General features: G+C 39.1%; 1 protein-coding gene and 1 long non-coding RNA gene across 2 annotated transcripts; one reads left to right on the top strand and one right to left on the bottom strand.

Annotated features, from left to right (window-relative positions):
- The first annotated feature begins 4,006 nt into the window (after positions 1 to 4,006).
- On the top strand, positions 4,007 to 4,590 carry LOC140180808 (uncharacterized). The gene is made up of 3 exons (XR_011874782.1): positions 4,007 to 4,056; positions 4,161 to 4,194; positions 4,285 to 4,590. It is a non-coding gene; the product is annotated as an uncharacterized lncRNA (long non-coding RNA).
- A 367-nt stretch (positions 4,591 to 4,957) lies between these two features.
- LOC112763367 (uncharacterized) lies at positions 4,958 to 6,349 on the bottom strand. Its single transcript, XM_025809057.3, has 5 exons — positions 6,320 to 6,349; positions 5,881 to 5,983; positions 5,707 to 5,778; positions 5,405 to 5,493; positions 4,958 to 5,302 (listed from the first exon to the last, which is right to left on the bottom strand). The coding sequence occupies exons 1-5, from the start codon at positions 6,347 to 6,349 to the stop codon at positions 5,156 to 5,158; spliced, it is 441 nt and encodes a 146-aa protein (XP_025664842.2). The 3' UTR covers positions 4,958 to 5,155.
- Between the last annotated feature and the right edge of the window lie 17,091 nt (positions 6,350 to 23,440).

Genomic DNA, 23,440 nt, shown 5'->3' with positions numbered 1-23,440 from the left:
CTGTAGACCTCGGGATCAACTCCATTGGTCTTGACAGTGTCACAGATTTGCAAGAATTCAGCTAAAAATTGATGAGGATCTTCCATTGGAAGTCCATGAAACTTGCAATTTTGCTGCATTAGAGAAACCAATTGAGGCTTAAGCTCAAAGTTATTTGATCAAATTGCAGAAATTGAGAGGCTTCTTCCATAGAAGTTGGAAGAGGGTGCAATAAAGTCACCAAGCATCTTCCTTGCATCTCCACCATTGTTATTAGGTTCGGCCATGTCTTCCTCTTTTTTGAAAATCTCTGTCAGGTTCTCTCCAGAGAGTTGTGCCTTAGCTTCCCTTAGCTTCCTCTTCAGAGTCCTTTCAGGTTCAAGATCAGCTTCAACAAGAATATTCTTATCCTTGTTCCTGCTCATATGAAAAAGAAGAGAACAGAAAAGAAAATATGAAATTCTCTATGTCACAGTATAGAGATTTCTTATGTGAGTATAAAAAGAAAAGAATAGAAGAAGGAGAAGAGACAAACTCGAACACAGAGAAGAAGATGGGGTTCGAATTATGAGAGAAGTGTTAGTAGATAAATAAATAAATAGAAAGAGATGAGAGGGGGAAGAATTTGAAAATTAATTAAAATAAACTAAAAATAGTTTTGTTTTTATTTTAAATGTTAATTAGAATTCAAAAATTAAGGAGAAAAATAAAATTAAATTGAAATTTAAAACAATTAGTTAATGAAAAGAAATTTTTTGAAAAAAAAAGGTTAGTAATTTTCGAAAATAAGAGAGAGAAAAGTAGTTAGGTGGTTTTGAAAATGATAAGGATTTTTAAAAATCAAACAAAAAGTTAAGTGGTTAATTGAAAAAGATTTTGAAAATCAATTTTGAAAAGATGAGAAGTTAGAAAAGATTTTAAAATTAAGTTTTGAAAAAGATATGATTGAAATTTATGATTGAAAATCATTTTGAAAAAGATTTGAAAAAGAAATTTAAAAAGATTTGATTTTGAAAATTGAAGTTGATTACTTGACTAACAAGAAACTAAAAGATATGATTCTAAAATTTAAAGATTGAACAAAATCTTAATAGGCAAGTAACAAACTTTAAAATTTTTGAATCAATCACATTAATTGTTAGTAAAGAATTTGAAATTATGAAATGAAATTAAGAAAAAAGGATTTTGAAAATCATTTTTAAAAGTTTTCGAAAATATAAGAAAATGAGAAAGATTTGATTTTTGAAAAGGTTTTGAAAAGATAAGATTTTTAAATTAAAAATTTGATTTGACTCATAAGAAACAACTAGAGTTTAAAATTTTTTGAAAAAGTCAACTCAAATATTCGAATTTTATGAGAAGAAAAAGGGAAATATATTATTTTTTTATTTTTAAATTTTTAATGATGAAAGAAAAAAACAATGAAAAGACTCAAAACATGAAAATCATGAATCAAAACACACAATGCATGCAAGAACACTTTGAATGTCAAGATGAACACCAAGAACACTTTGAAGATCAAGATGAACATCAAGAACTTATTTTTTGGAAATTTTTTTTAAGAAAAGACACACATGCAAGACACCAAACTTAGAGATTTTCAATGTTTAGACACTAACAAATTGAAAATGCATATGAAAAACAAGAAAAGACACAAAACATGAAAATTCAAAGATCAAATAAAGACAATCATCAAGAACAACTTGAAGATCATGAAGAACATCATGCATGGGTATTCGAAAATTCAAAGAAAAAGTGACAAAGATGCAATTGACCCAAACTTACAATTTGACACTAGACTCAAACAATAAACATAAAATTTTTTTGGTTTTTATGATTTTATTAAATTTTTTTTTGTATTTTTCCGAAAATTAATTGGAAAAAGAAAAATAAGGATTTCAAAATTTTTAATGAGAATTCCAGGAATCATGCAATGTTAGTCTAAAGCTCCAGTCCAGGAATTAGACACGGTTTACTAGCCAGCCAAGCTTTTAGTGAAAGCTCCGGGCCAAAACACTAGACATGGCCAATGGCCAGCCAAGCTTTAGCATACAAATCAGGCATACAACAGCTGAATTGATGAGAATAAAAAAGCTCTTGTGATGATGAGTTGAAACCTTGGTCCAAATAATTAGACATGGCTTCACAGCCAGCCAGACTTCAACATATCATCATGAAACTCTAGAATTCATTCTTAAAAATTCTGAAGTCATAGAATAATTTATTATTTTTTTTGAAATTTTTTTTTCGAAAATAAAAATAAAAACAAAAAGCTTAAAATTAAAATAAAATTACCTAATCTGAGCAACAAGATGAACCGTCAGTTGTCCAAACTCGAACAATCCCCGGCAACGGCGCCAAAAACTTGGTGCACAAAATTGTGATCCCCGGCAACGGCGCCAAAAACTTGGTGCACGAAATTGTGATCTCTAGCAACGGCGCCAAAAACTTGGTACGCATGTTTATAATCTCAAATTCTTTTTTACAACTCTGATACAACTAACCAGCAAGTGCACTGGGTCGTCCAAGTAATAAACCTTACGTGAGTAAGGGTCGATCCTACGGAGATTGTCGGCTTGAAGCAAGCTACAGTCACCTTGTAAATCTCAGTCAAGCAGATTCAAATGGTTATGGGATTTTGATAATTAAAATATAAATAACAGAAAATAAGATAGAGATACTTATGTAATTCATTAGTGAGAATTTCAGATAAGCATATGGAGATGCTTTGTTCCTTCTGAATCCCTGCTTTCCTATTGCCTTCATCCAATCATCCCTACTCCTTTCCATGGCAAGCTGTATGTTGGGCATCACCGTTGTCAATGGCTACTTCCCATCCTCTCAGTGAAAATGGTCCAAATGCGCTGTCACTGCACGACTAATCATCTGTCGGTTCCCGATCATGTTGGAATAGGATCCAGTGATCCTTTTGCATCTGTCACTACGCCCAACACTCGCGAGTTTGAAGCTCGTCAAAGTCATCCCTTCCCAGATCCTACTCGGAATACCACAGACAAGGTTTATACTTTCCGGATCTCAAGAATGGCTGCCAATAATTCTAGCTTATACCACGAAGACTCTAATCTTTTGGAATGGAGGCTAAGAGATAAACGCTCAATCCAAAGTAGAACGAAAGTGGTTGTCAGGCACGCGTTCATAGGTTGAGAATAGTGATGAGTGTCACGGATCATCATATTCATCATGTTGAAGTGCAAGCGAATATCTTAGAATAGGAATAAGCTTGAATTGAATAAGAAAATAATAGTACTTTACATTAATTCATGAGGAACAGCAGAGCTCCACACCTTAATCTATGGTGTGTAGAAACTCTACCATTGAAAATACATAAGTGATGATGGTTCAGGTATGGCCGAATGGCCAGCCCCCAAGTCTAAGGAAAAATGTTCCAAAGATCGTCCAAAAGACCCTGAATACAATAGTAAAAAGCCCTATTTATACTAAACTAGTTACTATGGTTTACAGAGATAAGTAAATGATGCAGAAATCCACTTCCAGGCCCACTTGGTGTGTGCTTGGGCTGAGCATTGAGGTTTCATGTGTAGAGACTCTTTTTGGAGTTAAACGCCAGGTTGTAGCTTGTTTCTGGCGTTTAACTCTAGAATAGGGCAGGAAGTTGGCGTTTGAATGCCAGTTTGCGTCATCTAAACTCGGCCAAAGTATGGACTATTATATATTGATGGAAAGCCCTGGATGTCTACTTTCTAACGCAATTGAGAGCGCGCCAATTGGGTTTCTGTAGCTCCAGAAAATTTATTTTGAGTGCAGGGAGGTCAGAATCCAACAGCATCTGTAGTCCTTCTTCAGCCTCTGAATCAGATTTTTGCTCAAGTCCCTCAATTTCAGCCAGAAATTACCTGAAATCACAAAAAAATACACGAACTCATAGTAAAGTCTAGAAATGTAATTTTTATTTAAAAACTAATAAAAATATACTAAAAACTAACTAAATCATACTAAAAACTACTTAAAAACAATACCAAAAAGCGTATAAATTATCCGCTCATCATGAAGGCTTACTCAATTACTGGAAGTTTGCCACTCATTCGGGAGCTACAGGTGATAATACATTCTCGTTGCTCGGTGAAAATTAAAAATCTTTCCTAGTTGTAGGCAGTTAGCACTCAGATCCCTTACTTGAACTCTTATTTTATCTACCGCAGGATGAAGGTTTTGATGTCCAAACTGCTGGATATGGTATGGCCTTCCTAAGAACAAATTTATACACGTTGAATCTTGATGTAGAGAAGAAACAAGTTACTCACTTGCGTTTCATGTTACTATTAGGTCTAATGGCTACATACCATGCCCAGAATGAGTACTGCCTTTTTACGGATATGTCTTAAGGGTATCGAGTTTTTGCAAGCATCATCGCTCAGTTAGAGGAAGATTGAGACTACGAGTTGAACTTCATTCTAGCATTTCACGGCCTATGAATATGTCATTGCTGCTAAAGCTGAAGGAAGACCTTAAGTGACTCTGTATTCATTGTATGTATGAAGTAGAAGTTTGGTGGTATTGATTTCTACACTAGTCTTACGAAAATAGTTGACTTAGTACACTATTATCTAAGTTATATGTTGTTTTATACTATTATTAATATATATTTTCTTTTCCTTTTTGGGTGATATATAACGCTCCATGTGAAAAAATGTTTAATTAAAATTTTCAGTTTTATCTACTCAAAATAAATTCCTTTTCTTTATGAAGAATCTTATGTAACATTGTTTAGATGCTTATCTATTTACCTACTTTCTTTTGCGTTTACAACTTGACTTTAACTAGCACCTAACTTGTATGTCTTTTTTTGTCTCTTATTTAGCATAGTCAACATTGGGGTAAAGCCGTAAAGGATATATACTACCCCACTACGTCACATGGTGAATTATTCACCCCATGATAGCTAGTGGTTCAAATAAAACGTTCCATGGATAATTTAAATGGAACAGTAAATGTGCTATTTGTTTCACCAAACATTTTCCCCCATTTTATTGGAAAACATTCATAACTGGAAAATTTTTTAATCAGAACTTGCTTATTCTGTATGTAAGAGATCTCAACTAACATAATTATACAACTTTCCTTTACAAGATTAACAACTCTAATACATATACAATTTTTCATCAAGCTGTGTCAGCCATGGATGGTATTTCAAAATCTACTTGGAATATCTTTCTTCTGATTTGAGCTGTTGGATTCTTTGCCGTAGTCTACGCCGGTGGTCATGAATTTTCCAAAGGCCATGTCCCAATATAACCGTTGAGTATATGCCATGCGTGATAATGGGAGCTAGAATGTTATTTGTCTGTCACATAACCATTGCCAATTAGTTTATCCTTGAAAATCTTACACAAAACAGAAAAATATTTTCAAAAGATTATATAAAATGTAAAGCTAAGAAGATTACTTGAATCCATTCAAAACCCAAGTAGAGGGCAAGAAGTCCTTCAAGAAGAGGGGAATATATCTTTTTCATTTGGCGCTTCTCATACCATGCTGCAAACCGAAAGCAGGCAATGCAATCAGACTCATGAAACAAATATAATATGTAGAAACTGCTTAATCAATGACTAGTAGATATTATATCATAGAGAAACTTTATAAGTTTATGACTTTATTCCACCACTTTCTGAACCAAATGAAACTTTGTTCAATCTATGAATCTATGAACTGAATCTAATGCTTTGCTGCAGGGATAAGTAATTGAACCTTCAAATAGCTTTTTCAAATCTTGACGGCCCGAGCGAGATTGCAAAATAGGTGCCACAACATAAGTGGGATCTGAAAGAAGTAAACAAATAAGCAAGAGATCGTTAAGCAAGCTTAAAAACAAAATAAGTCAGTACAAAGGGAAAACATGTTGAAGGGTAATAAGAACAGGACCTTTGGGCGAGGCAGCCACATAATAGAGAGAACCAGTAAGAACAGCTGTGAGTACAGCTGCAAATGCTTGCGCAAAAGGTACAAACGGAGGCAATACCCCTGTCTACAATTTTGAAAATAAATCACCATTTAGCCACTGGAATGAAAACTTTTGCTTTGGATACTTGTAATAAGTAGCCCTTGTCAGATGGTATAACTGAAAAAGGAATAGTAACTTGAGTAATAGGTTCTTGGTAGGAACTCGGGTCAACAACTTCTGTAAATCCAAAAGCTTTTGCTGCGGCAACAATAAACACAATAACAAATAATGAACCAAGGATTGTGCTAGGTGAAAAAACAATATTCAGATCGATTTCAGGACTGATTTTGGCACTATTTTCACACTTATGTGGATTCTTATCCACGCCAATTATTCGAGATGCTCCCCTTAGTTTTGCGCCTTGTGCAACCTAATTAAAGGAGAATTCATAAATTATCTTGTAGTTTGGAAATGATAATTAGTAATCAATTGAGAACTGAAAAGTTAAGACAGACAAAGTTGTTCGCTGCACTTACAGAAAGGCCAACAGTTCCGAGACCAAATATCACCCCAGTTGATCCTTTTGTCACATTAGCAACATTCCATGCTGCGCCTAGACCTTCCATGAGTAACATAATCAATCAGAAACTAAGAATTTATCAATGGAATTAAGAGTTATGAATGCATCGAAGCAAGGCAGCAACTAGAGTTTAGTGGGCACTCTAATATTACTTTTAGATCAAGACTATACTCTATGAAAATGCATGAAATGCCACTTTGATTCTAGACATATTATGTTTCAATACAAGGTTGATGGGCCAATGCTTCATCCATCCTTCAAGCCTAAACAACTTCTACTTATGTGAGGTATACCACATATAAAAATCATTCCCAACCCAAGCAAAATGTGAACTTCTAAGTTTAAGTTAAGCAATCATTATTCCAGGCATTCAATAAGCCCAACAACACATGAAGTTAGTATTTTGTATTAACAACTTCTGGAGAGGCAGCAGCTATGTATGAGCGTGAGAATCCATCAACCCAGTTAAATAGTTTTCAGTAAGTAGCAGAACAAGAAAATTACAAATACAAGAAATAGAAAGCCTAAGATCATTATGAAACTATACTTACTTTTAAATCATGTGAAAGTTTTAAATTTTCTTCAAGATCGCTTTTTCTTTTAGCCAACTCATTAGATGCAGCTGTGATGGCTTCATTTTGCTTGTCATCGACTGCCTAATAAACAAAAAATATGTGAATTTGGGAATTGTAGTTCAACAAACTGCTGAAAGATAACCATAAATAACAAAGACATCAATAGTGATTTACTGAGTGAAACATAATAGATTAGTGAAAGACACACATATGAGCAGAGTAACTTTACCTTTTTTCCCTGATCAGGCAGCATATTCAAAATTGAGCATAAATGAACCTTTAATTATTTAAACAAAAGCTGCATCAACCAGCCCCTTCTCTCGGGTATAATCCAAATCACTCGAACTCCCACTTCCACTTCAAAATCCCACTTCCACTCCAAGCATGGTGGTAGAATCTCTTTGGAAGCATGGATTAAGCCATACTAAACCAATAGGAGCAGTTTTAACATGGCAGGAGCAATTTTACCATGGCAAGTTTTCATCTTCCACTCAATGAACAATTTATTAAATCAATCACAGCAAATCACAATATAACAATCAAAAGGTAGAGAACAACACCAAAACAATAATTTATCAAATTAACAAGTTAATAAGATCAATTAAAACTGAAAATCAAAATAACAAGAACAATTAACATTTTAAACTATAGCAAACTAACAACAAAATAAGAACTAGAAAACATACTAACCATGAAAACAACAATAAAAAAAACAATAACTGAATAATTAATACAAGAAAGAACAAGAAGAAGGAAATAAAAATCACCCTAGGATGGAGCAGTTCTGAAATTCAAACAGTACAGGGAAAGGGAGGAGCTTTAAATCGCAACGGAGATGGCTGAATGGAGGCAGACAATGGCGGAACGGTGGCTGAAAGGCCGCAGAACAGAGGCTGAACAGAGGCTCGAACACGCAGCGTAAAGGACTGAACAGAGGGCTAAGAAGCTCGAACAAGGGTTGGCTAAAAAGGGCAGAACAAGGGTTGGCAAAAAAACAGACGCAGAAGCTTGGCCAAAAAAGAGGCGGATGCGCGGCGAACAAGGGCGACGTTGCGCCGAAGCTGTAGTAGCGACGGTGGCTGGACATTGAGGAACGGCGACGAGAGATGGCTGCTTCGGTGCTTCCTCCATGCTGCGTTTGAGTTTTCTTCTGTCTTCTCTGCGTTCTTCAATGTGTTCGTTCAGAGGCCAGAGAGAGGGAACTGAGGGAGTGAGGAGGAGCTCGATGAGAGGAAGGAGGAGAGTGGCTGAGTGAGACTGTGAGAGAGGAGAGGCCAAGAAGGTGCTGCGCATTTTGGTTACTGGTTAGGGTTCCTCTAACCAACGGCACCGTTTTGAGCAAATTTTAGAAAACCGGTCGGGTCCCGGTTCGGTTTGACCGACCGGTTCTTGACCGGTTTGACGGTCCAACGACAGTTTCTGAATCTTTCGGTTTTGATATATGACCGATTCATTTTTTATACTGGTCCACGGTTTGAACCAATTTTTAGAATCTTTGTCCGAATCGCTTTTCCCTTCGGTTCACGATTTGACCGGTTCGACCAGTCGATTCGAACCGTTTTCAGAACTTTGCGTTTTTCCCATATTCCAAAAATCCGGCCAAGTGACGATTCGGTTCGACTGACCAGTTCTTGGCCGGTTCGACGGTTAAATTGTGGTTTTTGAAATTGGAGACTTTAACATTTGTCTGAGTTATTTTTTGTAGCGGTTCATGTTCAACCGGTTCAACCGGCCGGTTCGAACCGATTTTCAGAAGATAGATTATAACCATTCTCTCATGTTGTTTTTATTTTAAAATGCTTAATATATTTTAGTATCAAATTTTCAATTAAACTTACAACACAGAAGTGGTTTAAGGAATCTAAATGCTAGAGTGAAAATTAAGCTTCACCTAAATTCAATTAAAATCGAACGAAAGACAGAAACATTAATTTTCAACAAGAGTCCATAAAAAATATAGTGCATAATAATTTTTTAAGTAAAAGAGATGAAACTAACAACTCTTAGTAGTTAATATAAACTAAACATGACTACATGACAATTACGATTATTTAATTTTTGTTTGACTCCTTTTGTTTATACTTATTGTAATTCCTGGTAGCAAATTCAATGACATTACGCAGCATCAAGTTGTGGGGCCTTAGAATCAAATCCAACGCAAGTCGCATCCTTGTACCATCATTAACCTGAAAAATATAAATATTTTAGGTTACCAACAAAACCATACACATTAGCAATTGAAGTACTATTTTTTTAGCAAAAGAAAATTATATTTATTGTATAACTATAAGTCTTCCTGTAGTTTGTCATCCAGGTTGCCACCTGTTCCGAGGGTTACCTGAAACTGTAGGTCGATCTCGGACGAGATCTTCTGTACTGGTCGGAGATGACGTGTCCGGCTGGCTGGTGGCGGCCGGAGCTGTTGTGTCCGACTTGTTGGACTGGCTGCACTTCTGATCCTTTGCCACCGGATGGTGGGGGGTACCTGCAAGAGACTCCGATGCTTAAGTTAGCATGGGTATTAAACAGGTTTTATGTAGAATCAGAGTATGAGTTATACCTGGGTGCTCCAGTGTATTTATAGTGTTGAGATGTGACCTTCGTTGGGTAAGATAAGTTAGTTATCTTATCTTATCTTTATCTTTAGAGTTGAGGTCAGCATATCTTTATTGGAACCGCCCTTATCTCTATAGGCTTAGGCCGCCTTAGGATTTGGGTCGTGTTCCTCTATTTGGGCCTTTTACTGGGCTCTCTTATTGATTTGGCCGAGCTCTTTGAGACGAGGTCGGATAGTCTGTCCTGAAGAGGTTGGTCGCTTTATCTCGAATCATCCCAGGTCGGATAGCTCGACCTAGGGTATGAACAGTGCCCCTGCTTGAGCTCGATCTTCTCTTTGAGGTCGAGTCCTTGACTTCGGTCCTTCTTAAAGTCGAACTCAAGCATTTGTCGATTCCTTTCTTTGTAGAGTCTTTTTTGAATGTAGAACGTTTCCTTCTAGAAGCGCGCGCTTTTGTATTAGCGCTTTTTTGAGAATGCAAGCGGTTTTAATATCTGCATTTAATTGGTATTAATTTTGCCTTTCATTCTCTCTTGGCTTTTTGAATTTCGCGATCAAAAACGGTTTTTTTCTTCATTTCTTCTTCGTAACTTCTCCCTTTACTCTCTCGTTTTCCGTTTCTCTTATCTGCTCTCTGTCTTTTGCTTGCGCTTCTGCTTTCTTGTGTTTGCGGCGTCGTTCGGCGTTTTTCTAGGCAGCCTCTATCCCTGCGCTTCCACTTTTCCTTGAAGCTTCTTTCGTCTCCAGGTTAGTCCCATTTCATATTTTTCTCGTCGTTTTTGACTTTGCGATGGAGTTTTTGATCTTCTTTTTGGAGAAAGTTTGGATCTTTCTGTTTTTATCATGCTTGACTTTGTTGCATGCTTTGGGATTTCTTCATTTTCTGCATGATTGCCTTTGCTTAATGCTTTTTAGGGTTTTCGCATGCTATCGCCTTTCCTGTTTTGTGCTTTCGATGGTGGTTTTCGCCTAATTCTGAGAAAGGTTGTGCCTTTGGTGATTTTCTGTTTGGCATTGTTGACGTTTGACAGTGCTTTCGCTGGTAGACTGTAGAAAGATAGTTACTTTGATGACTTTTTCGTTTTTTAACTTGATGGACGAAATGCTTGCTACTTTAGGTCTTCTTTCCTTGTTTTGAGAGATACTGGGGTGTAGGTTTTTCCTAGGAATCTTGCTTTGTTATTGCCTCCAAAGGATGCCCCAGGACTTTTGGTTTGAGTCTTGGGGTTTTTCTTTTTGTTTATCCGCCCGTCGAGATGTTTTGACCCGTGCCCGAGATGTTTTTGAGTAATCCGCTCTTCTTTTCTTTTGTAGGATCTTAGTTGACCTCATGTCTTCCCGAAATAACGTCGTAGCGACGCCTTCCCAGGTCCCTGCGGGTATGGCCGATTGGGTGGACTCCATGGTTCTCATGTGTGTCTCATTGGTTGACTCTGAGTTTTGTTCTCAGCTTAGGCAGTTTCACAGCGTCTGTAGTAACTCTGGTGAAGAGAAGAATTATGAGCTTGTTCCTCCTTCCTCTGATGAGAGAGTCTGTTTCTCGACTCGAGTTGTTGACAATCGCCCTTTCTTTTATGCTTATGATTTTTTCTTTGGTCGACTCGGGGTTACTCTTCCCTTTACTCCATTTGAAATCGACTTGTTATGGTCTTGTAATGTTGCCCCTTCTCAATTTCACCCCAACTCCTGGGGTTTTATTAAAATCTTCCAATTGTTGTGTGATAGTTTTGGTATTCCAGCTTCCCAATCTCTCTTTTTCTACTTGTTTGTCTTGACTAAGCCTGGTGTGGTGAAAGAGAAGTCAGCTTGGGTCTCCTTCCGTTCTACCCAAGGAAAGAAAGTTTTTTCCATGTTTGACGAATCGTTTCGGGATTTTAAAAACTATTTTTTCAAGGTCCGAGCTGTTGAAGGATCTCGGCCCTTTTTCTTGGATGAAAATGATGAGCCCGCCTTTCCCCTAGAGTGGCAGAAGGATGTTAGGGTCTCCAGGTACTCTTGGGACATGTTGGATGAGGCTGAGCGAGCCTTTGTGACTGTTTTAGAGGAGCGTTGGGGTCAGCCTCCCCATCTTGACATAAAGAAGTTTCTAACCAATCCTTCTCTTCTTCAATCTGAACTGGGTATCTTGTGTTTCCTTTGCTGTTTGTCTTACGATGCTTCTAGCTGTATTTTCAACTTGTTTGATTTGTAGCTTGACTTCTATTTTATTTGCAGAGGTAATGAAGAACAATGAGTCTATGAAAGCTTTTAAGAGGGCACAGAAGGCGACTGCTGCCAGGAATGTTGCCGCTCGGGCTGCTGGGGAGGGGTCCTCCCAGCCCCGCGAGAAGCCGGCCGTGCCGAGCTCTCCCGGGGTGAAGAAGGCGATCCCGGTACCTCGGGTTCGTTTGGTGGATCCTCCTTCTTCTTCTGCGATTCCATCCGCCGCTCCTCCGAGTAAAAAGCAAAAGACTTCTGAGCCTTTCGACCTCAACGCTCCTGATTTCAATGCCATTGAGTTTATAGATCAACAAATTGGGCCATATGGTACCATTCCTATGGATGATGTGTCCATTCTCCATCATTTGGAGTTTATGGCTTAGAATCATGTGAGGATGGCCTTTATGTCGGCTGCACTTCATCGCACTGCCCAGAATCTTCCTCTCCACGCTACCAAGGCGTTTATGGAGGAGGCGAAACGAGAGTTTGACCGGATGAAGGGTTTGAAGGAGGAGCTCGAGGTGAAGGTGATCAAATTGGAGAAGGACCTCAAAAATGAGAAGGCGAGTTCCGAGGCGCTGGCTGCTTCCTTGAGGTTGGCTGAGGATGCGGCCATGATGCACAAGGACAGCTATGTGACTTCCTATAGGGAGGGGAGGCGCCTGAGGGAAGAACTCGACAATGCCCGGGAGGATTATGCTGAGCTCCAAAGTCATCTTGTTGGCAGCGTAACTGCTGCTTACGAGAAATTGAAAGAGCAAGTCCGAATTATTGCTCCCGAGGCCGATCTTACCCTTTTTAGCTTGGATAATGTTGTCAGAGATGGCAAGATTGTCCCTGATGATGAGGGTGATGATGATGAAGTTGTTCCTCCCCTTGTGTCTTCCACCAAAGCGCCGACTTCTTCCACTCCTCCTGTTGTACCTGACCTGGATTGCCAGATCCTGAATCGGGAGGATGGGACTGTTGATACGGTGCCGCTTCAAACTCGCCCTTCTTCTCCTGGTCCTGATGTCGCCAAGAAAGCTCATGATGCTGCCGAGAAAACTTCTGATGTTTGTTGATTGTAGTTGGCCCGGCTTGTGGGCGTTTTTTGGAACTTTATTAAGATGTTGACTTTTTAGTTGCTTTCCTAGCAACTTTTTATTTAAAAAACGGACCAGTAGCTTGCTACCCTTTGGGTAGTCAGTGTTAGTGGCCCTTCAAGGCCTTTATAACTTTATATAATTTGGTTTTCTTGCTTTGTGTGTGTTCTTTACTGCCTTGTGACCGACTTCTTTGCGTTGGTCCCCTGATAGACTCTTTTTTGTAATCCTCTTTCTCGGACCTTCGTGAGGTCTCTTTCAGGGATTGCTTGGATTTTTATAGTGGATCGACCTCGTTGGGTCGACTTCTTCTAAGCTGTTTCGTAATCCTCTTTCTTGGACCTTTGTTAGGTCTCTTTCAGGGATTACTTCTATAACTTGTCTTTTGTAGGAGGTCGACTTCGTTAGGTCGATCTCTTCTAAGTTATTTCGTAATCCTCTTTTTTGGACCTTGGTTAGGTCTCTTTCAGGGATTACTTTTATAACTTGTCTTTTGTAGGAGGTCGACTTCGTTAGGTCGATCTCTTCTAAGTTATTTCGTAATCCTCTTTTTTGGACCTTGGTTAGGTCTCTTTCAAGGATTACTTTTATAACTTGTCTTTTGTAGGAGGTCGACTTCGTTAGGTCGATCTCTTCTAAGTTATTTCGTAATCCTCTTTTTTGGACCTTGGTTAGGTCTCTTTCAGGGATTACTTTTATAACTTGTCTTTTGTAGGAGGTCGACTTCGTTAGGTCGATCTCTTCTAAGTTATTTCGTAATCCTCTTTTTTGGACCTTGGTTAGGTCTCTTTCAGGGATTACTTTTATAACTTTTCATCTTGGGCTGACTTTGCTAGGTCGAGCCCTTCTAAGTTAAAGTAATCCTCTTTAATAGGGTTGGCCAGACCTCTTTCCAGGGTTTACTTATAACTTGGGTTGACTTGGTCCGACTTCCGAACGCCGGCCAGTCTTTAAGTTATTTTATTAGCTATCCGTAAGACCTCGTCAGGTTCTTTTTTAGATTGCTTTCTATAACTTCTTACATTATTCTGTGTTTATCTTTGCCGATTTGTAGAAAGTGGTTGGAATCTCTAGCTCGTCCTTTGGGTGAATCGCGTTTTCACCTTTATCGGACGACTCATCTTTATCGTGGTCGTGCAGTGAAATTGTTTTTCACTTTCTGCCGACCTGTAGCTTTATAATCAGACGATGAATACTTCAGATTAATGCGTCTTGAAATCTTTGTAGAACGCCTAGATAAATTTTATTCAAAGAAAAATGCAAATATATACATATGGGAATTTTCTCATCCTCTTACGTTGGGTATGTCTCAACCTGGTGCCTCATTAAAAAACCTTTTCAGAAAAAAGAGTGCATCCACTGATGAGATCCTTTACCTTTTCTAACTGTAGTACCTTCTTAGGTTGCAGGCATGCCATAACCTTGGAAGCTCCCGTCCGTCGAGTTCGGACACTCTGTAGTAGCCCTTCCCGAGTACTTCTATGACTCGGTATGGTCCTTTCCAATTGGCTGCCAGCTTTCCCTCTCCGGGTCGAGTTGTTCCGATGTCATTTCGGATTAAGATGAGGTCGTTTTCAGCGAAACTTCTTGGTACTACCCTTTGGTTATATCTAGAAGCCATTCGGCGTTTTAGCGCTTCTTCTCTGATCCGAGCTCTTTCCTGAACCTCGGGTAGTAGGTCGAGTTCTTCCCTCTGGAGTTGGGAGTTTGCTCCCTCATTATAATGGACTGCCCTATGTGATCCTTCCTCAATTTCTATTGGAATCATTGCCTCCGTTCCGTATGTTAGCCGGAATGGGGATTCTTTTGTGGTGGAATGTGGCGTTGTTCGATATGCCCATAGGACTTATGGGAGTTCCTCTGCCCAGGCTCCCTTCGCATCCTGCAATCTCTATTTTAACCCTGCCAATATGACTTTGTTGGCGGTTTTGGCCTGTCCGTTAGCTTGGGGGTGTTCGACAGAGGTGTACTGGTGCTTTATATTCAAATCAGCTACTAATTTTCTGAAGCCCGTATCTGTGAATTGGGTGCCATTGTCTGTGGTTATTGAGTACGGGACCCCAAATCTTGTGACAATGTTTCTGTATAAGAATTTTCGGCTTCTTTGGGCAGTGGCATTGGCTAATGGTTTTGCTTCGATCTACTTTGTAAAGTAATCTACCCCTACTATGAGGAATTTAACTTGCCCTGATCCCTGGAGAAAGGGGCCGAGAAGGTCGAGTCCCCATTTCGCAAAAAGCCAAGGGGCAGTCACGCTGATGAGTTCTTCTGGCGGGGCGATGTGGAAATTGGCATGTTTCTGACATGGTGGACATGTCTTTACGAATTCTGTAGATTCTTTCTGTAAAGTTGGCCAGTAAAACCCTGCCTGGAGTATCTTTTTGGCAAGAGCCCGTGCTCCAAGATGATTGCCGCAAATGCCGCTGTGTACCTCTTCTAACACTTCCCTGGTGTGGGAGGTTGGCACACATTTTAGTAATGGTACCGAGATCCCTCTTTTGTATAGGATGTTGTTTATGATGGTGTAATACTGTGCCTCCCTTTTTAGCTTCTTTGCTTCCTTGTCTTCTGCGGGGAGTGTTCCTGTTTTGAGGTAGTTAATTATGGGGATCATCCATCCTTGGTCCTGGCCTGTTATGGTTAGGACTTTTTTCGTTTCCGAGATTGATGGGTTCTGTAGCATTTCTTGGATGAGGCTTCTATTATTGCCCCCTGGTTTGGTGCTGGCCAGTTTTGAGAGTGCGTCAGCTCGAACATTTTGCTCACGGGGTATGTGGCAGATCTTGTATTCCCCGATTCGTTCGAGCTGTTGCTTGGTCTTATCCAGATATCTTTTCATGGTGGGATCTTTGGCTTGGTAGCTCTCTGCTATCTGTGATGTGACCACTTGCGAATCACTGTAAATGTTAAGTTTTTGAGCTCCCACCTCTTCAGCCAGTTTTAGACCAGCTAGCAATGCTTCATATTCCGCCTGGTTATTTGAAGCCGGGAATCCGAACTTGAGGGAGAGCTCAATTTGGGTTCCCTGGTTGCTTTCTATTATAATTCCTACGCCACTTCCCGTTTTATTTGAAGAACCATCCACATACAGATTCCACTCTATGGGGACTTCTAGGGCATCTGTGAATTCGGCGATAAAATCGGCCAGGTATTGTGATTTGATGGCGGTCCGAGCTTCATATTGGAGGTCAAATTCTGACAGCTCGACTGCCCATTGTAGAATTCTGCCTGCTAAATCTGTTTTCTGCAGTATTCCCTTTAAGGGCTGATTAGTTCGAACTTTAATGGTGTGGGCCTGGAAGTAGGGGCGGAGTCGCCGAGATGTTAAAACGAGAGCGTAAGCAAATTTTTCTATTTTCTGATAGTTCAGCTCGGATCCCTGCAGTGCTTTGCTAATGAAGTAGACGGGTTGTTGCCCGTTTTTGCTTTCTCGGACCAGTGCTGACGCTACTGCCTTATCTCCTACTGTAAGATATAGTATGAGTGGTTCTCCTTCTTGAGGTCGGGATAGGATAGGTGGCTGTCCTAAGAACTTTTTAAAGTCTTGGAACGTTTGTTCGCATTCGGTCGTCCACTCGAACTGTTTTCCCTTTCTTAAGGTAGGGTAGAAGGGGAGAGATCTTATTGCGGCTCCTGCTAAGAATCGGGATAGGGCGGCCAACTGATGTGCGGAAAACGATCCGACACAAAACTCACCGGCAAGTGCACCGGGTCGCATCAAGTAATAATAACTCACGGGAGTGAGGTCGATCCCACAGGGATTGAAGGATTGAGCAATTTTAGTTTAGTGGTTGATTTAGTCAAGCGAATCAAGATTTGGTTGAGAGATTTGTGATTTGCAGAATTTAAATTGAGTGGAAAATAAAGAGAATGGGTAGTTTGCATGAAATTAAAGAGAACTGAAATTTAAAGTGCTAAATCTTAAAGGGTAAGAAATTAAATGGAAGAAACTTAGAACGCAAGAAATGTAAATTGCAGAATCTTAAAGTGCAAGAAATGTAAATGGCTTGAATTGTAAAGGGAATTGGGAATTGGATTTGCAGAAATTAAACAAGGAAGAGTAAAATTCAACACACAAAAGAGTAGAAGATGCCTTGGGTTGAATCAGATCTAAAACAGAAATATAAAAGAGCTTGAAAAGCAGTAAACAGAGAAATTGAGAATGGGAATCCAGATCTCAGGACTCAAGAGACTAGATAACCAAGTCTAGATCTCAATGCCTTCCTAGATCCAACAAGAGCAATTGCAAAGGAAATGTAAATTGCAGAGAAAGTAAAAGAAGAAGCAATTAACAGAAACTGAAATTCAATTGTGCAGTAAGTAAACAGAGAGATCTCAGGATGAGATTGAAACAGAATTCCTTCAATTCTCCAACCCAAGATCAAAGCAAATGTAATTGAAATTGAAAGCAAGAAAACTAAGAGGAAGGGAATTCAATTCTCCTTCCCCAAGACTTAGAAACTCAAAATCACTCAACACCCAAAAGCTCTTCGAAAACTCCCTACGAAAACTAAAGGAAAGCTCTCTCAAAAACTTAAATCCTAAGCTATTTATACACTTTCTTCAAATGGTCTTCAAGCTTTGAATTGGGCCTTTGCTCTTGATGGAATTGGGTTGATAGAGGCCTTGGTTGATTGCTCTTGGAGTTGGAGAGAGAACCGAAGTGAACCGGGTTGGGAATTATAAAAGCTTGAGTAAAAGTTTGAGTAAAAGTTTGAGGCAAACTTTTACTCAAACTTTTTACACCAGCTGCCCCATTCTTGCTGCTACCAACGTTTGAGCTAAAGTTTGGGGTCAAACTTTTGCTCAAACGTTGGCCCCCTTATGCACACTCATGGCGCCAACGTTTGCCAAAAAGTTTGAGGCAAACGTTGGCACAAACGTTTTGTCTCCAGGGTGTGTTGCTGATGGCGCCAACGTTTGCCAAAAAGTTTGAGGCAAACGTTGGCGCAAGCTTTTGTCCTCCAGGGTATTGATTTGTGATGCCAACGTTTGCCAAAAATGTTTGAGGCAAACGTTGGCGCAAGCTTTTTTCCCAAAAGTTTGAGCTAAAGTTTGAGGCAAACTTTTGCTCAAGCTTTTTGTTCCCTGGGGTGTTTTCACTTATTCCGAAAGTTTGAGCTAAAGTTTGAGGCAAACTTTTGCTCAAACTTTTTGTTCTCTCTTGCTCCTAGCCATTCCTTCTTGCTTCAACCTTTCTCCAAGCTTTCTTCACCTATCATTAATCAACCAAACACATCAAAGCTATGCTCAAAATCATGAGATTGTCATTCTTTCATAATATGTGGCAATTATAGCATAAATCCTCATGAAATTGCATTAATTTATCTATGGTTGATTAAATCAAAGGAAACATGAAAATCTACCCAATTGGCATGCTTGTGGCTCAAGAAAGTGCATAATTCAATTGAAAACAAAAGAAAAAGTCTAGTAAAACTAGGCTAAGATGACTTGTCATCACAACACCAAACTTAAAGCTTGCTTGTCCCCAAGCAAGAAATGAATTATTGAGAAGAAAGAATGAAATGGAAGATGATGTTCATGCTAGCAGAGTATTATTGGTAGTTCATGGGGTTTTATGTGGATATGTAAACACTCACTTCTTATTGACTCTTAGGCCTAGAAAGTCTTCTTCAAGCATCAAGCAACACACTCCTATAACCTCTCATTATTCCTTTATCCTTGGCTATTATTTTGTTCATAAGCTTTATTTGAGTGTCATGTGTAACAAGTTCATTGATTTCTTTATACTTGACACATTATTCACTATAGACACTTGGCTCACATTCCTTCTTAAAACATTGATGCCCAGCACCTCTTTGGGCTACTAAATGGCTTGTAGTTAGGTTGCTCTTGATAGTGGACTTTCAGCTGATGATCCCAGGTTAGTTAACCCAAGTCACCGAGTGTTGATGCACTCCAAAGAGCTTAATAGTCCAAGCAGATCCTAGTACAAAGACACCACAGACATATATTCTAAGGTTCAAGCTATTGGTGTCTAGCTTTGTTTCTTTTTGTTTTTCTTTTGTTCTGTTGCCATTTTTGGCTTTTTCTTTTCTCTTTTTTTTTTGTTTTTCTTTTTAACCAAGGATTTTTATTTGATTGAGATTCATAGACAGTAGGCCACTTTCTACTTAAGAGGAGACATCCTAGTTCTCTTATTCATTAAAAGTGAGCTATTATGCAATCACACATTCATACCACCACTTACTTTTATTGTACTTCTATCTAACAGAGAACTATCTCACTTCACATTCAAACCTTTCTTTTATTGAATTAAAGATGCAGGGAACAAAGCATGCTTTTTGTTCAGTGAAAGTCAACACACAAGCACACACATAGGCTAGCTTACTTATTTTAAGAGAAACAAACATAATGCAAAGACTACTAAACTAACAGTCACTGTTAAGATGGGCATATTCACACTTCCAATTTAAAGCAATTCAATGCTGATGGAGTTAAGTGGCAATACAACCACTTGGTGGCTTCTTCTTCTTTTCTCTTAGCTAATGGTGTGTAGTCCTCCCAAGAGAGTAATTGAATTCCTGCAGTGTTAATGGAAGTTGCTTGTTTCTCAAGCCCTTAGGTGACTGATTAGTGTGTAAGACTTTCTTGTAGGCGTTTGAACTTACATTGGTGTGTAAACAACAAACTTAATCCCTTGTCATGTTTCTTATGCATTAAAATATCCATATGTGAAAGCCTAAGTCTTTGCTAAAGGTAATAAAACTAAAAACTGGAAACAGACAATGATTAAATGATTTATCAGATTGCTTGGAGCTAGTAACCCTTTGTGTAGAAGGTGAGAATGTGCTTTGAAATGAGATTTTGGTGGAACACCAAACTTAGAATCCTTTATTCTCCCTGAAATTGTTTTGGTGTGAAACACCAAACTTAGCTCCTTGCAATACATACCAATCATTCAACCTTTTTATTGAAATAGCTATAAAACGAAAATTACCTCAGGTTGGGTTGCCTCGCAACAAGCGCTTCTTTATTGTCATTAGCTTGACATTTTTCAATTCTTTTCAAGAAGGTTGTAGGTTCTGAACCTCTTTTTCCTTATCCCATTGTCCTCCCAAGTACATCTTTGCTCTGTGACCATTTGCTGTAAATTGACTCTTTGTTGCTTCATCTAGCAATTCAATACTCCCATAAGGAAAAACCTTTGTCACCAAGTACGGGCCAGTCCACTTAGACTTAAGTTTGCCAGGGAAGATCTTAAGCCTTGAGTTATACAGGAGCACTTGTTGTCCTGGCTTGAACTCCTTCTTTGTGATCTTCTTATCATGCCACCTCTTAGCTCTTTCCTTGTATATCTTAGCACTTTCATAGGCTTCTAGCCTGAATTCATCTAACTCATTTAGTTGTAACAAACTTTTCTCTCCTACAGCTTGGGAATCAAGGTTGAGGAGTTTAGTGGCCCAAAAAGCTCTGTGTTCCATTTCTACAGGGAGGTGACAGGATTTGCCATATAATAACTGAAAGGGTGACTTGCCAATAGGGGTTTTGTAAGCTGTCCTATATGCCCATAAGGCATCTTCTAACTTTCTAGCCCAATCCTTTCTCGTGCTTCCCACTGTTTTCTCTAGGATCTTCTTCAGTTCCCTATTTGCGAGTTTAGCCTGGCCATTAGTCTGAGGGTGGTAAGGTGTGACTACTTTATGGATTACTCCATATTTTTGGAGGAGTTTCTCCATCTGTTTGTTGCAAAAGTGACCACCACCATCACTAACCAGCCCCTTGGGCACTCCATATCTTGTGAAAATGTGCTTTTTAAGGAATTGGAGGACAATCTGTGCATCACAGGTGGTTGTGGCTATGGCTTCCACCCACTTTGATACATACTCTACTGCCACCAGGATATATCTGAAAGAGTAGGAAGGAGGAAAAGGTCCCATGAAATAAATGCCCCATAAGTCAAACACCTCCACTTCCAGGATGAAGTTTTGAGGCATCTCATTTCTCTTTGTCAATCCTCCAGTTCTTTGACATTCATTTCATTGGTGAACAAACTCTCTGGCATCCTTGAAGATGGTTGGCCAATAAAACCCACTCTGTAATACCTTTGCAGCTGTTCTCTCTAGTCCAAAGTGTCCACCATATGCTGAGCCATGGCAATGCCATAGTATGTCCTTCATTTCACTTTCAGGGATACACCTCCTAATCATTCCATCAGCGCATCTCTTGAATAGAAAAGGTTCATCCCACAAGAACTTCCTTGCTTCATTGAGTAATTTCTTCATTTGTTGCTTGGAAAATTCTTGAGGTATCTTCCTTCCTACCTTGTAGTTTGCTATGTCAGCAAACCAAGGTGTTTGTTGAATTTGGAAAAGATATTCATCAGGGAAGTTCTCATTTACTTGATGTGGTTTATCTTGCTTAGCTTCTTGTGGCACTCTTGATAGATGATCTGCTACTTGATTCTCACTTCCCTTCCTATCCCTCACTTCAATATCAAATTCTTGTAGCAGCAACACCCACCTAATAAGCCTTGGCTTTGAATCCTGTTTAGACATTAAATACTTGAGAGCAGAATGGTCAGTGTATACTATAACTTTTGAACCGATCAAGTATTGTCTAAACTTATCAAATGCATATACAATTGCTAAAAGTTCTTTTTCAGTGGTGGTATAATTTTTCTGTGTTTCATTCAACACTTTGCTAGCATAATATATGACATGATGTAATTTGTCCTTCTTTTGCCCCAGTACAGCACCGATAGAAAGGTTACTTGCATCACACATAAGTTCAAAAGGTAAATTCCAATCAGGGGGTGTGATGATTGGTGCTGTAATGAGCTTTCTCTTGAGAGTTTCAAAGGCATGTCTACAGTTATCATCAAAAATGAAGGAAACATCATTCATTAGTAAATTGCTCAATGGTTTTGCTATTTTTGAAAAGTCCTTGATGAACCTTCTGTAGAAGCCAGCATGCCCAAGAAAACTTCTTACTGCTTTCACATTAACAGGTATAGGGAGTTTTTTAATAACTTCTATTTTAGCTTTATCAACTTCTATACCTCTACATGACACTTTATGCCCAAGAACTATTCCTTCCAGAACCATGAAATGGCATTTTTCCCAATTCAACACCAAATTAGTTTCTTGGCATCTTTTCAAAACAAGAGTTAAGTTATGCAAGCAAGTGTTAAATGAATTGCCAAAAACAGAAAAATCATCCATGAAGGCTTCTAAAAATTTTTCCACCATATCAGAAAAAATAGAAAGCATACACCTTTGAAAAGTGGCTGGGGCGTTGCACAGCCCAAAGGGCATCCTTCTATAGGCAAAAACTCCAAATGGGCATGTGAAGGAGGTCTTCTCTTGATCTTTGGGGTCCACCACTATTTGATTGTAACCAGAATACCCATCCAGGAAGCAATAATAAGCATGGCCTGCTAGTCTTTCCAACATTTGATCGATGAATGGCAAAGGAAAATGATCTTTTCTTGTTGCATCATTCAATCTCCTATAGTCTATGAACATTCTCCACCCAGTCACTGTCCTAGTGGGGATCAACTCATTCTTTTCATTGGTGATGACTGTCATTCCTCCCTTTTTTGGCACAACTTGAACCGGACTCACCCAAGAGCTGTCTGAGATTGGGAAAATTATCCCTGCATTCCATAGCTTCATCACTTCTTTTTGAATCACCTCTTTCATGGTTGGGTTGAGTCTTCTTTGAGGTTGAACCACATGTTTTGATTCTTCCTCCAATAAAATTTTATGCATGCAAATAGCAGGGCTGATGCCTTTGATGTCCTCAATTGTCCACCCCAAGGATGTTTTGTGAGTTTTTAATACTTCAATCAACCTTGCTTCCTCATCCATGTTCAAAGAGGAATTTATAATCACTGGTAATGCCTCTGCTTCCCCAAGAAACACGTATTTGAGGTGAGGAGGGAGAGGTTTCAACTCCTGTTTTGGTTTATCCTCTTTCTTGTCTTTAATGAGTATTTCTATCACTTCCTCTCTTTGTTCTTTCTGATGCTCCAAATAGTCGTCTTCAAACATTTTTTCTACCAGCCCTTCTATCATATCCACATTCATGTAGTTTTCTTGCTCTGAGGGGTGTTGCATTGATTTGAAGACATTGATTACCATTTGTTCATTATGCACCCTGAAGGTCATTTCTCCCTTCTCCACATCAATAGTGGTTCTTGCTGTGGCTAGAAATGGTCTCCCCAAAATGATTGAGCTGCTTCCTTCCCCTTCTGTGTCTAAGATTACGAAGTCTGCGGGGAAGATAAACTTTCCAACCTTCACTAGTAAATTCTCCACAATACCATTGGGTGTCTTGATTGATCTATCAGCCATGACTAGTGACATCCTGGTGGGTTTAATTTCTTCTATGGCAAGCTTTCTCATCAATGATAGAGGCATCAAGTTGATGCTGGCACCTAGATCACACAGGGCGTTTTCCAATGTTATCTTGCCTATGGTGCATGAGACTACAAAACTCCCTAGATCTTTGAGCTTTGGTGGGATACCCATCTGGATCACAGCGCTACATTCTTCAGTGAGCATGATAGTTTCCTTTTCT

The sequence above is a fragment of the Arachis hypogaea genome, chromosome 17 (genome assembly GCF_003086295.3).
Source record: "Arachis hypogaea cultivar Tifrunner chromosome 17, arahy.Tifrunner.gnm2.J5K5, whole genome shotgun sequence".
Classification (NCBI taxonomy): domain Eukaryota; kingdom Viridiplantae; phylum Streptophyta; class Magnoliopsida; order Fabales; family Fabaceae; genus Arachis; species Arachis hypogaea.
The sequence above is the reverse complement of the archived record's forward strand: the minus strand, read 5'-3'. Positions and strand labels throughout refer to the sequence as shown.

Coding starts and splice junctions, on each gene's coding strand:
- LOC112763367 (XM_025809057.3), bottom strand. CDS start 6,349: ATGAATTCTCCTTTAATTAGGTTGCACAAG. Junction 5,984..6,319: donor CTTTAATTAGGTTGCACAAG/GCGCAAAACTAA, acceptor TCAAAATTGTAG/ACAGGGGTATTGCCTCCGTT. Junction 5,494..5,706: donor TTTGAAAAAGCTATTTGAAG/GTTCAATTACTT, acceptor TTCGGTTTGCAG/CATGGTATGAGAAGCGCCAA.